Source organism: Microtus ochrogaster, unplaced genomic scaffold (assembly GCF_000317375.1).
Source record: "Microtus ochrogaster isolate Prairie Vole_2 unplaced genomic scaffold, MicOch1.0 UNK73, whole genome shotgun sequence".
In the NCBI taxonomy this organism is placed as follows: Eukaryota; Metazoa; Chordata; class Mammalia; order Rodentia; family Cricetidae; genus Microtus; species Microtus ochrogaster.
In genome coordinates, this window is record NW_004949171.1 from 1633912 (window position 1) to 1647297 (window position 13386).

At 52.0% G+C, this 13386-nt stretch overlaps 2 protein-coding genes across 7 annotated transcripts in view; one reads left to right on the forward strand and one right to left on the reverse strand.

The window, feature by feature from the left end:
• Positions 1-2266, forward strand: part of Smpd1 (sphingomyelin phosphodiesterase 1) — a 4318-nt gene extending 2052 nt beyond the window's left edge. The window contains exons 3-6 of the mRNA XM_005370210.2: positions 426-597; positions 816-892; positions 1232-1377; positions 1501-2266. Coding sequence (XP_005370267.1) covers positions 426-597; positions 816-892; positions 1232-1377; positions 1501-1910 — 805 coding nt within the window. The 3' untranslated portion in view covers positions 1911-2266. The remainder of the gene's footprint in view (positions 1-425; positions 598-815; positions 893-1231; positions 1378-1500) is intronic.
• Positions 2267-2355: 89 nt separating this feature from the next.
• The window catches only part of Apbb1 (amyloid beta precursor protein binding family B member 1), a 22237-nt gene continuing 11206 nt past the window's right edge, over positions 2356-13386 (reverse strand). For 2 of the 6 annotated variants that reach the window (XM_013354835.2, XM_005370212.2), the window contains exons 3-15: positions 10259-10434; positions 10105-10161; positions 9941-10026; positions 9766-9829; positions 9264-9413; positions 8781-8908; positions 8671-8676; positions 8262-8376; positions 8030-8114; positions 7706-7789; positions 3325-3440; positions 3002-3178; positions 2356-2920 (exon numbers count right to left, since the gene is read on the reverse strand). In XM_013354835.2, the coding sequence (XP_013210289.1) occupies positions 2753-2920; positions 3002-3178; positions 3325-3440; positions 7706-7789; positions 8030-8114; positions 8262-8376; positions 8671-8676; positions 8781-8908; positions 9264-9413; positions 9766-9829; positions 9941-10026; positions 10105-10161; positions 10259-10434 (1412 nt within the window). In that variant the 3' untranslated portion in view covers positions 2356-2752. Of the gene's footprint in view, positions 2921-3001; positions 3179-3324; positions 3441-7705; positions 7790-8029; positions 8115-8261; positions 8377-8670; positions 8677-8780; positions 8909-9263; positions 9414-9765; positions 9830-9940; positions 10027-10104; positions 10162-10258; positions 10435-11207; positions 11275-11535; positions 11749-13386 lie in introns of those variants that run through there. The other 4 variants (XM_005370217.3, XM_005370215.2, XM_005370216.2 and 1 more) reach the window with 4 other exon arrangements.

Below are 13386 nucleotides of genomic sequence, written 5' to 3' on the forward strand. Positions count from 1 at the left end.
CCTAAGCTGACCCCACCTTCCCTTTCTTATCTCCAGCCACCCTCTTTTAGAAGTAGCAGTGCAACCTCACCACACCCCAGCTCTTGTCTGCTTAGGGGCGGCTCTCTCTCTTAAATGAATTCCCCTCATCTCTAAATATCTCCCATTTTCCTCAACTTGACTAGGCTCATGGCATCCCCCCCTCAGAAAGGCCTTTGCTCTCTGCCCTCCTTGAATCTCTGTCCCGAATTCCTGGAGCCCTCGGCACTCTGAACCTTCTTTACTGTCGGAGGAGGCCTGTAATTACCGCTGCTTTGGTCTTCACCTGGGATGGGAGCTCCTGGAGGTGGGGGATGACGTCATGTGTGCCTCTTCCTGGCAACAGGACCAGGGGTGCAGGGCTAGGATTGTCCAAGTAGTGACACCTCTTGCTTACTTTGTTTCAGAATTGGGGGCTTCTATGCCCTTACCCCACGCCCTGGCCTCCGCCTCATCTCTCTCAATATGAATTTTTGTTCCCGTGAGAACTTTTGGCTCTTGATCAACTCCACAGATCCTGCTGGACAACTCCAGTGGCTGGTGGAAGAGCTTCAGGCCGCTGAGAATCGAGGAGACAAAGTAAGGGGGAGTAATGACCCCGGTGGAGTAGGTGCTGTGGGGGCTGGGGCCTGTGGCCAGGGACAGGGGAGTGTCACTTCACTTCCTGGAACCCAGTGTTCCCTGGAGTCCATGGTCACCCTCTGATGTCCTTCAGGTAATCTATCTTCTGGCCACTCCGCCCAAGGCTATCTGTTGTTCCTCAAAGCTCTGCTAACTGCCCCTAATTCTCCCTTCAGGTGCATATAATCGGCCATATCCCTCCAGGGCATTGCCTCAAGAGCTGGAGCTGGAATTACTACAAAATTGTAGCCAGGTAAAAAAAACTAGAGGGCTGGAGTGTGGAGCACGAAGGGTTGAAATCCACTCAAGAACAGAGTGTGGTGGCACACACCTTGATCTCTGTGAGTTCAAGGCCAGCCTGGTCTACAAAGTGAGTTCCAGGACAGCCAGGGCCGTTACACAGAAAACAAAACAAAACAAAACTGTCTTTGGGAGGGGCGAGCAGTTTCCTCAGGAACCTCACAGTCTTCTTCTCCATGGGACGGAGGAGCTATTTAGCAAGTTGGAGAAGGACCACCCTAACTCCCCAGATCTACCCACCCTCATTTCTGTCTCCCTACAATCTAATGTTACTGTGTCTGTCTCTGGCCAGGTATGAAAACACTCTGGCTGGCCAGTTTTTTGGCCACACTCATGTGGATGAATTTGAGATCTTCTATGATGAGGAGACTCTGAGCCGGCCGCTAGCTGTAGCCTTCCTGGGGCCCAGTGCTACAACCTATATCAACCTTAATCCTGGTAAGTGAAGCAGAAGGGAACCTTCCTTCCTGAGGCTCGTGCGACAGAAAGGGAAGTCAAGGCAAGGAAGGTCCTCCCCAGAGTTGCCTTTGTTCCTTTTACCATGTCAACCCTTTCTTGCAGGTTACCGAGTCTACCAAATAGATGGAAACTACCCCGGAAGCTCTCATGTGGTCCTGGACCATGAGACCTACATCCTGAACCTGACTGAGGCCAATGCACCAGCAGCCTCACCACACTGGAAGCGCCTCTACAGGGCTCGAGAAACCTACGGACTTCCAGATGCTCTGCCTGCTTCTTGGCACAACCTGGTCTACCGCATGAGGGACAATGAGCAACTTTTCCAGACCTTCTGGTTTCTCTACCATAAGGGCCATCCACCTTCAGAGCCCTGCGGCACACCCTGCCGCCTGGCCACGCTGTGTGCCCAGCTCTCAGCCCGTGCAGACAGCCCTGCTCTTTGCCGCCACTTGATGCCCAATGGGAGCCTCCCAGAGGCCCATAGCTCTTGGTCACGGACCCTGTTGTGCTAGAATTCCAGAGCCCAGAGTGGGGAAAGTTCGTGTGTTAGGAAAGGGACACATTCCTAAACACTGTTGAGTCAACCAGGCAAAAACTTCTGGGGAAGGAGCTCTGTCAGCCCAGGGAGCAAGCCTTCTCATGGAGAGCTTGTTTGGCTGGATCTGGGGGAGGGTTTGGCTGCCCTCCCTATGCCCAGTGTCTGGATTGCCCCTGAGGCTAATGTCCTCTCAAGGCCACAGAGCTGAGGTCTCCAGTGCTCTAAGGATCCAGACAGGACCTGTCGCCCTAGGCCTGTGCTACCCTCCAGCGAACCCTGTTGCTACCTGATCCTACCAGGCTGCTAAAATAAAGAGACTTGGACTCCAGATTCCACTGGCCCAATTTCTTCTTCCCAAACAGGGAAGGCAAAGGGAGCCTGGTAGCAAGATCCTGACTGAGGAGTTCATGTGAGCTGGGGAGACACACAGCAGCGCAGACAGACTTTATTAGTGATATCAGTACAACGGAGGTGCCCGCAGGACAGGGGAGTGGGGATCCATGCCGAGACCAGTCCCCTCCTGGCCTGCTGGGCCTTTGAGGGTGGGGCCTGGCTTGGACCAGTTCTTCCTGCTCCACCTCAAACACTGGGGATGGAGAGCCCAGGGCTGGCCTTGCTTCTGGCCCTCATGTCATCAGCTCAGTGTAATGACTTCTGTGAAGGAATTCGGTTTCTCCCGGCTCCTAGGTAGGGAACCCCAGCTACTGAGGAGGGGCAGCCTGGGGGATGTGAGGCCTAGGAACAGTATCCAGGGTCCCTTAACCCTTGAGTTCCCTGGGGCCCAACACAAGCAGGTGGAGGAAGGATGGGATTTCTTCATGGGGTCTGGGATCCTAGACGTTTGGGCTTGAGGGAACCCCACAACGACTGAACACCCCTGCGGACAGTCCACCCTACGCGTCTGGCAACTGACTCCGCAGGGGGTGCTGGGAGGCAGGAGGTGGAGGTCTGGGAACGAGCATCCAGACACTTCTGGTAGCGGAGCTGCAGAGAAGCAGAGGGGCAGTCACTCTCCATCTCAGCCCCTTAAGGTCACACCGCTATCCCACTCCCCTCCCTGCTTACCATGCATGCAGCCTGCACAGCCTCGGAGAGGCTGGCAGCATTGGGCTCGCACCAAAACATGTGGCAGCAGAAGGAGGCTGGGCCAGCAGCCATGATGAACGCAAAGGTATGCACATCTCTGCCCACAGCCAGGAAGGAGAGGAACCGCACCCGGCACTCCCCCAGCACTGCCTCTGTCTGCAGGGAAGACAGGGTGTTAAAAAGGAACACCCCGGCCCTATCCCACTGAAGCACACCCTTCTGATAGCCAGTTCTCCCCCACCCCACTCGATGCCCCTCCATGGCAAAGCTCAATCACACTTTCTCCTACCCCCGCCCTTTACCTGCTGGTGTAAGATGGTGAGAGTGGCGGGGGCCACACTGACGTGACTTGGGGTCCACTGTTCACGGCTACTGGAGGACAGAACTGACTCCAGGGCTCCATTAATCACATCCACCCCTGGAAGACACAGACACAATCATGACAGCTCTGCCAGTCAAACTCGGGCTGGCTGCATTCCCATCTCAGCAGCCTGTGACCTGAGGATGCTGCTGTCTAGGTACTCCTCCTTGACCTCAGTGACTCCCAACCCTTGCTCTTTCTATCCTGAATCTCCACCTTGGGTTTCTTCACTGACTCTCGCTTCAGTCCCTAAATGGATGGACCCCTCCCCAGAGAGCTGCGACTTCCCCATCTGTTACCATGCATATTCAAACATTACCTGGACTCTTTGATACAATAGCGGCTTCCTATCAGCCAGGTTTGTCCTCTCTCTCCAGACCCAAACTTTTTTTAATCTTTAATTAATTAATTACTTAATTATTTTATTGTGTATTTATGTTCACTGAGATCAAAGGACAACAGCAGGAGTCATTTGCTGAAGGTTTCAGATTCACAGGAATGGCATCTGAAATGGTACACTAAGGCAGCAGGGGCATACGCGTGGAAATGGGAAGTCTAATAAGGCAGGAGTGCACAGGAGGATGACGACACAGGAAGGAGCAGATGGGCAGAGTCACGCTGCAAGTCGCCAAAGCAAGGCAGAATGGTGTGATGTCTATGACATTTAAACTGAAGCGATGGTAAATTTCAAAGTTCATGGGGGTGGAAGAATCACCAAAGTCAAATGAAAGAACAAGCGGATGATCTTGGGGTAGAGCCTGGCTTCTGAGTCGGTGGTGGGTTGAGGGAGGTGATCTAGAAAAGGCAGCTGGCTGAGTGTAGTGGTAAACACCTTTAATTCCAGCTCTTGTGAGGCAGAGGCAGGTGGGTCTCTGAGTTCAAGGCCAGCCTAGGATACAAAGAGAGTTACAAGACAATGAGGACTACACAGAAAAACTGTCTTGGAAAAAAGAAAAAGAGGAAGGGGGGAAGGAAAGGAAGGAGGGAGGGAGGGAAAAAGGGAGGGAGGGATGGAAGCTGAATTTCATAGGTCAGGGTTAAAAACCTGCACTCCTATTCCCCTATCCTGCTCATCTCTCCCCTACAGCTGCTGTCACTTTCAGATACACCGCGCAATGTACGCCTCTTTGACTGTCTCTCCTCGCTGGAGTGTAATCCACTCGAATGCCAGACCATGCTCAGTGCTGTTCACTGATATATGCTGAGATTAGAACGATGCCTGGCACAAGTAAGGTATGCAAGAATAACCTAATGGAGAAGATGGGTAAACCCTGTAGCTTCAGGGAGGACACTGTTTAAAAAAGGGTAGGGGATAAAGAGGGAGCACAGGGTTGGCAAGATAAATCAACAGACTTGCCACAGAAGCCTGATGACCTGAGTTTGATCCCCAGAACCCACCTAAAGGTGGAAGGAGAGAACTGACTTCTCAAGGTTGTCCTCAGACTTCCATAGGTTAACACATGCACACACGAACGCACACATGCACGCACGCACATTTTTACAGGAGTGTACAGATGAAAGGGAGTAAGTAACCTAAGAACCCAATGGTCCAGAAGCCCTGTCTTTGAAAGGACAGACCCATGGAAGTGACAGGGTAACCAAGGATTGCTTTGGAATTGTGAGGTCCTGTGTACAGCGTCAAATGAAAGGGAACAGTAATGAGTGGGGGCTGATAACTGGAAGAGTCAAGAGGGGGTTAGAAGTTGTGGGTAAGAAGGAAACCAAAGCCAAGCAAGTCCCCAGGTCCGCTACCCGTTTCTGTTCTCTGAGAACCTGTTTTCACCGCCAGCTCCTGTTCATTATTCCTTCATTCCTTCTTTCTTCCCCTCCTCTCTTGCTCCTACTTTGATTTCTTTTGGAAGGAGGATCTTACTACACAGCCCAAACTAGCCTCAAGGTCACAATGCTCTTTTCTCTGTCCCTCGAGCTGGGACTGCAGGCATGCACCAGGATGTACCACGACAGCCACCATTCCTGGGAATCCTCTCTGTCTCCTCCCACCTCTTTCCTGTTGTCACTGTCCTGGAAGTGTCATCTTCCTCCACGCAGACATTAAATACTGGAAGACTACAAAGGTGGCCTAAGCTATTTTCCCTTTCACTCTGAGCTGCCCATATTCTGGTGCCAACCTCTGGTGCCATACTTAGGATTGACTGTCTCTAAAACCTAATGATACCCAAACTTCTATCTCAAGTCCAGATCTCTGCTCTCAGCTATGGACAAGACCAATGAACCTAGCTTCCAACCTGATTCTCACAAAGTTTGTCCAAGGGTACATTGAATTTGGCATATTAAATTAAAACTGAACTCACAAAAAAAAATAAAAAAATAAAACTGAACTCACAATCCCATACCTAAACTAACCTCTGCCAGTATCTGTTACTTTTAGCTGCTCTCCAGTTAGCACTCGGCTATCAAGTCAATGCCAACCACTCCTTAACGACACCTTTCAGTCATCTGTAATGCCTGTGTCTCTCACCCTACAGATGGTCACCAATGCCTACTGACTTACACTCCTTTTCAGCCCCACTGTTGTCTAAGATACTCTCAATACCCACTGCCATGAACATCAAGATCCTCCTGCATTCCCTACATCTTCTTCCACCTGTTCAACATCTTTCTTCATGGTACAACTAAAGCAAGCTTTACTATATTCAAATCTGTCCAAGAACTCTCCTGAAACATGTACGGTTTGGGTACGTGTCAAGTGTTCCCCCCAAAGGCCCATGTGTCAAAGCCTCGATCCCCAGCCCATGGCGTGACTGGAAGCTCTGGAACCTTGAAGAGATAGGAACAGCAAGAGGTCTGTCCCTGAAGGGGACTGTAGAACTTTGGCTTCTTCTTCTTTTGTTCCCAGGGTGTGAAGGGAGTAACTTTGCTGTGCCAAGGGCTCCTGTATGATTTAACATTGTCATAGACAAAGCCAAATCATGAGCCAGATAAACTGTTTCTCTTTAGAAGTTGATTACCTCAGGTGTTTTTATATAGTAATGGAAGCTGACCAATGCAAATGGCTCCCTGTAGCTCTTATCTTGAAGAAAATATTAGTACCCTAAACTAGGGGTCTCTCAGTTTGACCAGTGCACAGCCCTCAGCACAGGCCTTTACAACTCTCTCTTACTACTTCCCAAGTCCCAGTGTCCCCTGCTCTGGACCCTCACCGTGTGCTCTCAGCTGAGCCTGTTTCCCCTGACCTGGCCTGCCTTCATCTAACTTTAACACATCTGCTACTGTTCATATTTCTCAGCTCATCGGACACTATCACGCGAAGACTGTTTTCTTTTCTTCCTTTTTTGCAGGAGTGAGGTAGGTCGAGGAGATAAGGTCTTTCTCTGTAGCCCTGGCTGGCCAGGTACTCATGATATAGCTCACCACACTGTGGAAATCCTGTTTCAGCTTTTCAAGTACTGGGATTACAGATGTCACTAAACCTGGCTTCACAGGAAGAATTTTCTGGCCCCCCAAATCAAATGAAGCTCTTTGGTTATACCTTGCTACTTCCTTTCCATAAAGAACTTAATTTGTCATGACGTTTGTTTGATTGTTTCCTGATTACTGTACTATAAGCTCCCATGAATGCCATGAAAGTTCGGCTGTGGCCATTTTCCCCAGTGCCCAACACAGGGCCTGATACAAGGTTTCAAAGGCAATTGTTAAGTTAATGAACAAACAAATGGCTGGGTCTGTGAAAGCATGGTCTCTTGTCTCATTTCATTATCTGCAAACAGGTATTACTGTAACTGTTACACGTAGGATTATCAAGAATTAAAGAGGGTTGGAGGTTTAACTCAGTGGTAGAATACTTGCTTGTATGCCTGACGATTTGGGTTTGATCCCCATCTCCTTACACACACAATCAAATAAAATACTTTTTAAAAAGCCTTTATGTTTCACAATACCAAAACCTGTGTCAATGATACTTACCGCTTCCTTCTCTGGATGCTCACGGCTCATATTAAGACTGAACCCAGTACCAGGCTAAGGCCACGTGTTTCCATCAACTCAAATACCTACCTCCCAAGCCCATCAAAGCTCTCCCATGGGATGAGGGTTCAGGGGAGGAACTTTCCCAATGAGCCTAGCTCAGTACTCGTCACGTGATAGCTATTCACTATCACATGGATGGAAACATGCTCACTGGAGCTGCAGGCAGGACACAGGGCAGGCGGGGACAGAGCTATAGGGAGATGGGATGAATTCTGAAAGGCAGGGATCTGCCTGCCACACATGACAAGGTCCAAGAGAAGCAGCCCGAGGAAGTACAGCGTGGGGACAGAGCTCTAGGACTGAGGGGTGGCCCCTGAGGAAGAGTGCACACATACCAACAGGTTTAGCAACAGGTACATTCCCGAGGTAATAGACTTGGAACTTCTGTACCAGCTCATTCTTAGGTACTGGGAATTCCACTGTGGGGAGAAGAAGAGGGTCAGCCATTCTAGCCTGCAGCACCAGTGCAGAAGCTATGCACTTGCCCAGCCAAATCCTCGCCCCCGCTTCTCCCTGCCTCCCTCTACAGAAGCCCCTCTACTTAAGTAAAGTATCCCATCTCCACGTGCTGTGCCTGCCCAGGAACCTGTGCCTCTTCCTGGGTCACCTCACCATAACTAACAAAGCTGAGCTGGGCCTTGAAAGGCTGTAGTACTCACCTTGGAAGGGGACATCCACAAGTTTGGAGTGGTCCAGGGAGAGTCCATTCACCAAGCAGCGAGCACTGCGCCGTTCAGACATGATCTGAGGAGTGAATGGGGGTGGGGGATGGGATCTGTCAGAGTTACATTGCCCTGAAGTTCCCACCTAGTTACCCACCAACTCAGCAACCCTGCCCACACCCTTCTAGAGCAAAGGTGACAGCTAGTCCAGGGAGTGGAGGGGCCGTGCCTTGGAGCAGATCTCATGCAGGCTGGTGGCGATGTTCTTGGCGGGTGCCTCACAGCGAAACACGTGGCACTTGAGCATCTGGGTCAGCTTATCACGAGCTACGTAGGCAAAGTCCCTGTTGGGGGAGGGTCACTTCAATGTTTCCTAGAACCATTAAGTACCAAGCCTGGCCCCCATTCCACCCACATGCTCTCTGTCCGTGGCAGCTCCTACAGGGCTTCTGCCCTGGTGTTCTGTAGGTTCTGTCTTAAAGAGCTGTAGAGGACAGATAGGTAAGCATGCTGAGATGAGGGATAATGCCCAGCACAGCAGGTGAGAAGGTACAGGGCATAGTAACGGAGCCTAAGTGCTTCAAAGCATCAGGTCCAGGCATGGGAGGGGCAAAGCCAAAGCAGATGGGCGTCAATACCTCTCTCTGGGTCCGGCAGCACAAGAGAGCCAAAGAAGAGATTAGAGAAGAGGATTCTGATGGCTGGGTGGATGAGCCCCCACCCCCACCCCACAGACTCTTGTGCCCACCTTCCACTGTCCCGCCCGACGCCCCACACGCGGATGCTGACGATGGGCTGGGCATGAAGCAGCGCCTGGCTCTGTGGCTCCACCAGTTTTAGTGTCTCATCTTCCAGCTGGAGCAGCAGATCCTTTCCCTGCAAGCCCAGGAGGCGGGACTCAGTGGTACCCCAGTGGGAAGGTGGCAGAGACCCACCATCTCCAGCTCAAGGGGTATTAACCACCACAGGGGAGGACCAGGGCTTGTTTAACCATCAGACCACCCAACTGGGGGCCTTACTCCAATAAAGGTCCCCATGGCCCTTGTCATCCCTGTCACAGTTCGGCAACCGCCCCTCATGGTGTCAGCCTGGGGTTACACATCCAGCCCATGGCATACTACTTAAACCAACATCCACTCCGGTAGCCTCACAACCCTCTGGGAGACAAGTCCTATCTCCCGTATTTCCCACACTCCCACACTCCCACCACCTCACCAGCTCAGGCCCTCACCTCTCCCCAGCCCCCAGACATCGGGTCATGGAGATTGTTTTTGTGGTAGGAGAGCTGACGGATACAATTGTTAACTGCCACACTGCTGCGTCCTGGGGCCAGCTCCTCCTCAGTCATCTCCACCCAACCTAGGGAGCGCACGGCGAAACACTGCCAGACACAGAAGAGGGTCAGGGTAGATCTGAGATAGAACTGGAGGTGCCGTGGACAGAGGACAGAGGGGCTCCTTATTTAGAACAGAAAAGGTGGGGTCCATTCTAAACCAAGATGGAAGCTCCACACACAGGACATGGGCAGAAGAGACACCTGCTGATCCAAGCCTTCAGAGTCCCCAGGAGACCCTTGGGCCAACTGAGTTAAATACTGAAGGTGTCAGAAGACTGCCCAGCTCGGACACACAGCCCTGTGATGAGACTGGGAAGAACTCTCCATTTGAGAGCTGGCTGAGACCACAGACACCATGGGGGCCTGCTTACAAAATGGGTGTTGGTCTTGAACAAACCTTGATCCCTGGGTTGGCATTTCGTTGGGGCAGCTTCTCCTCCTCTTGGGGCAATGGTTCTGGGCTGGAGGCAGATGAGAACACTTGACATGGCACCCCTATTTTTGGGGTTGTCCCAATACCCCATTCCACATAGAACCAGCCTACCTCTAGCCCACTGCGCCTGGTGACTCACCTGAGGCTCTGAGCTGGGAAGGACAATGTCCCCTCCTCAGGGTCCTTCAGCCCCAACTCCATTGGGGCCTCCTCATTAGGTTCATCCTTTTTCAAAGGAAAAAGGGATTGAGGAATTAGGGCCTTTCCCAGTCACCCCCACAATGAAGCTGGTCTTTCATTTACCTTCCAAAATTCTCCTTCCTCAAAGCCTTCTTGGTGAGCAAAGCCGGTCCAGGTAAGCTGGAGAGGGGATGGTACAGGGGTGGTAGTGTCACCTCGTCCTAGCAGCACAGCCCCTTCCACCCCTGGCACGGAACAATAAGCTGCTGAGTCTCACCTGGGATTCCTCTTGTGGGCTGCTCCCCTGTGAAGGCGAGGCCCGGCCTGGGGGCTCCCACTGGGTGGTCCCTGTTGGGATGTGCCAGTAGTAGGTCCCTGAGGTGTCCTGGACCCTCATCCATCCAGCTGGCAGATCGGAATCCGTCTCGAAGGCGTTGGGGTTCCAGAAGGAATCTGCCAGGTAGGAGGCTCAGTGAGGGTCAGCCCACCCAACGAGCAGTCAGTAGATGCCCAGTCCCCTTCCCAAGCCCCCATGGCTGGGAAGAAGGAGCCAAGGAAGGGACAGTATAGTCCCTGCTTGCTTGTTGAGTCACCAGTGGTGAGCATGGCTCAGACCTCCTCCTGGGCCCTGCTGCTGCCCAATGTGGCCACATGGAGGGAAAGAAGAAGGCAAGGAGGAAAGAAGGAAAGAGAAGGAGGTTGAGTGATCCCAGTTCACCTCCTCGTACATCGTGCATGTGCGTATGTCTGGCTATAGAAAGGTGCACACACTGACAGTTCCTGTCCATGTGCACACAGATCCTATTACACACCTGTGCAGCCATAAATAGTGCACAGCACATAGAAAATTCTGGAAGGTATCATATACAGGTGTACTTGTAAGTTCAGCAGCAAACATAGCAACACCAGTTACATACTCATGTAGAGCTTTGTGTATATACATACATACATACATGCATACATACATATACACACACACACACATTATCAACCCTTGCCACCTCTGTGCAGTCACTACACACACACAGACAACCCAAACACAGACCCCCCCACATAGGCAAATATGTCATGCACACACATACAGACTACGTATCTGTGATATAAACCCCTCCTCTCCTGGATCTAAATCACTCCATCCTGTCACCCAGACTGTGTGCCCTCCACCTACCTCTGTTCTCTTTGTCAGCCCCGCCCCACATCACACCCAGCCCCATGCTGCCCCTCACCTGGACTGTTGTCCTGCAGGATGATGGCCAGAAAAAAGTCCTGGGAGAACATGGCGCTTACTCCCTGCCCCTCCTGCCTCCACCCTCCCTCCTCACATCCCCTTCCAGCCCAGCCAGCTGGGCTCACAGCCTGGTGCTGGGCTGCAGAGAAAAGCTCATCCCGCCCCCTTCTCACCAGGGCAGAGCGTCTGCCAGGCAAGATCCTCCTCCGCCTGGAGTTCTCAAGGGAGGGGCCAAGACCACCATACTAGGGAACCTCCTTGAGATGGAGATGGGATGAGAAGAGAGGATCATGAGACCCCAGCTCCTCCTATTCTACTTTCCTTACCCTGGTTCCCCTCCTCGATCCTGAGTCTCCATCCCATCCTCCAGCAGTGACATCAATGGCACAGTTAAGCCAGTTTTACAAACACCAGGAGACTCAGCCTCTGGGAATAGCTCAGCCACCTGGGGCCCTGCAGAACCTATAGTGCTCAACATAAACAGGGTGTGGCTTCCAACAGGGATCTCTCCCTTATCCAGACCCTATCCAGCACTTTCAACTAAAGGGTGGTCTTTGAGAGCCTGAGCCCTAGCAAGATTGAGGATTTGAGGCTTCCCAGCACCACCACCCTCACCTGCCAGGGCCCAGCTAGGTTGCAGCGTCTCCTCGGCAACCGCAGCAGCACTGGGATGGCTGGGAGCGCCCAGACTGCTGACGTGCTTCCCGTTACCAAGGAAACCAGGAATCCTGACTGGTCCAAGAGGCAGCACTGAGGGACAGACAGTCTTAAAACCCAAGCTGCTGGGTACCAAGACACAGAGGGGCTGGGAGTGGGTGTGGCTATGCCAAGGTGTCTCCACACCTGACATGAGTTAGTCAGACGAGGCGCTCCACCATCCTCAGCCTGCAAATGAGTCCGCAGACACCCAATGAAAAGGAGTTCTTTGTGCCCATCCACCTTCTAAGCAGCCATCACTGTCTCCACCCTCACTATCCCACTCTACTGAGGTTCAGCAAATGTATACTTTCCCCCAGACCTTCCCCCAACTCCCTTCAGGACTTTGTTGCTAAAACCTTCCAGGAACACCAAGGGCCCTTGCCCTCCCTAGCCTGCTTCACGGTGGGTCGGGCATTTCTGGAATGTGGGCAGCAGTTTACAGTTCCCCTGACTGAGTCATGCACACCAATCCATCTGCCATCCCTGTCAGCCCCTGCCTTCCTGCTTCAAAGAGCTTCATCCTTCCGATCTGTCCTGGAGGGGGCAGCTCCTCCCGCCTTGACCATCTGGGAGGCCCTTCTGGAGCTTGGCACATCTCTCTCCAAACACAACCCAGCCGGGGCCTTTGCTTCCACACACGCGCATTAATTCCACAACCGTACACTTTCCTTCAGGCACTCACGTGATCCAGATATCATTATGGCCTCCTCCCTCCCTCCCTTCATTCATACATGAATGCCTTAGTGGCTTAGGCAGGCAAACTAGTTTGCTCAGGAGACCATGATTGTGTAGCACTCCTCCCCCCTCCCCCCCCCCGTGCACATCACTACTACAGTCTGACAACCAGCACGCTTTAATGTAGATTACTGCAGAAGCCTCTCAACTGGCTTCCTTCTGTCTCCACTACCGACAACAGCCTGAATGGTTCTTAGGAGATGCCCAACTAATCAGGTTCCTCTCCAGTCTAATACTCTTAACTGCTCTCTCATTACCCTCAGGACAGAATCCAAACCCCTCCTCGGGTTTTAGGTGCTCTTAAGAGCCCCTAGTTATCTGCCTCTTAGCCTTGCCTCTGACAACTCCCTCGCTCTCCTCCCTCCCTCCTAGGTAATTACTATTACTATTACTAGCTATATTACTCAGTCCACCTTCAGACAACAGTGTAAAGGGAGCTCTCACGGCAGACCTATCTTCCCTGCTCCCTCAGGATGGCACGACACCCTCCTTCTGCTCCTCTACCCACCTGCTTATCATCACTGATTATGACTGTCTATTTCTGTCTCCTCACCAGACACTCAGCACTCACAAGTACCGAGAGGGTAAGAACATCTTTGTCCTGTCCAGTCTGTTCTCAGCATTCAGGACAAGGCCTGGCTCAGAGTGTGTCTCCAACACAGGTAGGAAATTCATTCATTCATCACCCATTCACACTGCTCACACTTCACACAGTCCATTCATCACCCATTCACACTGCTCAC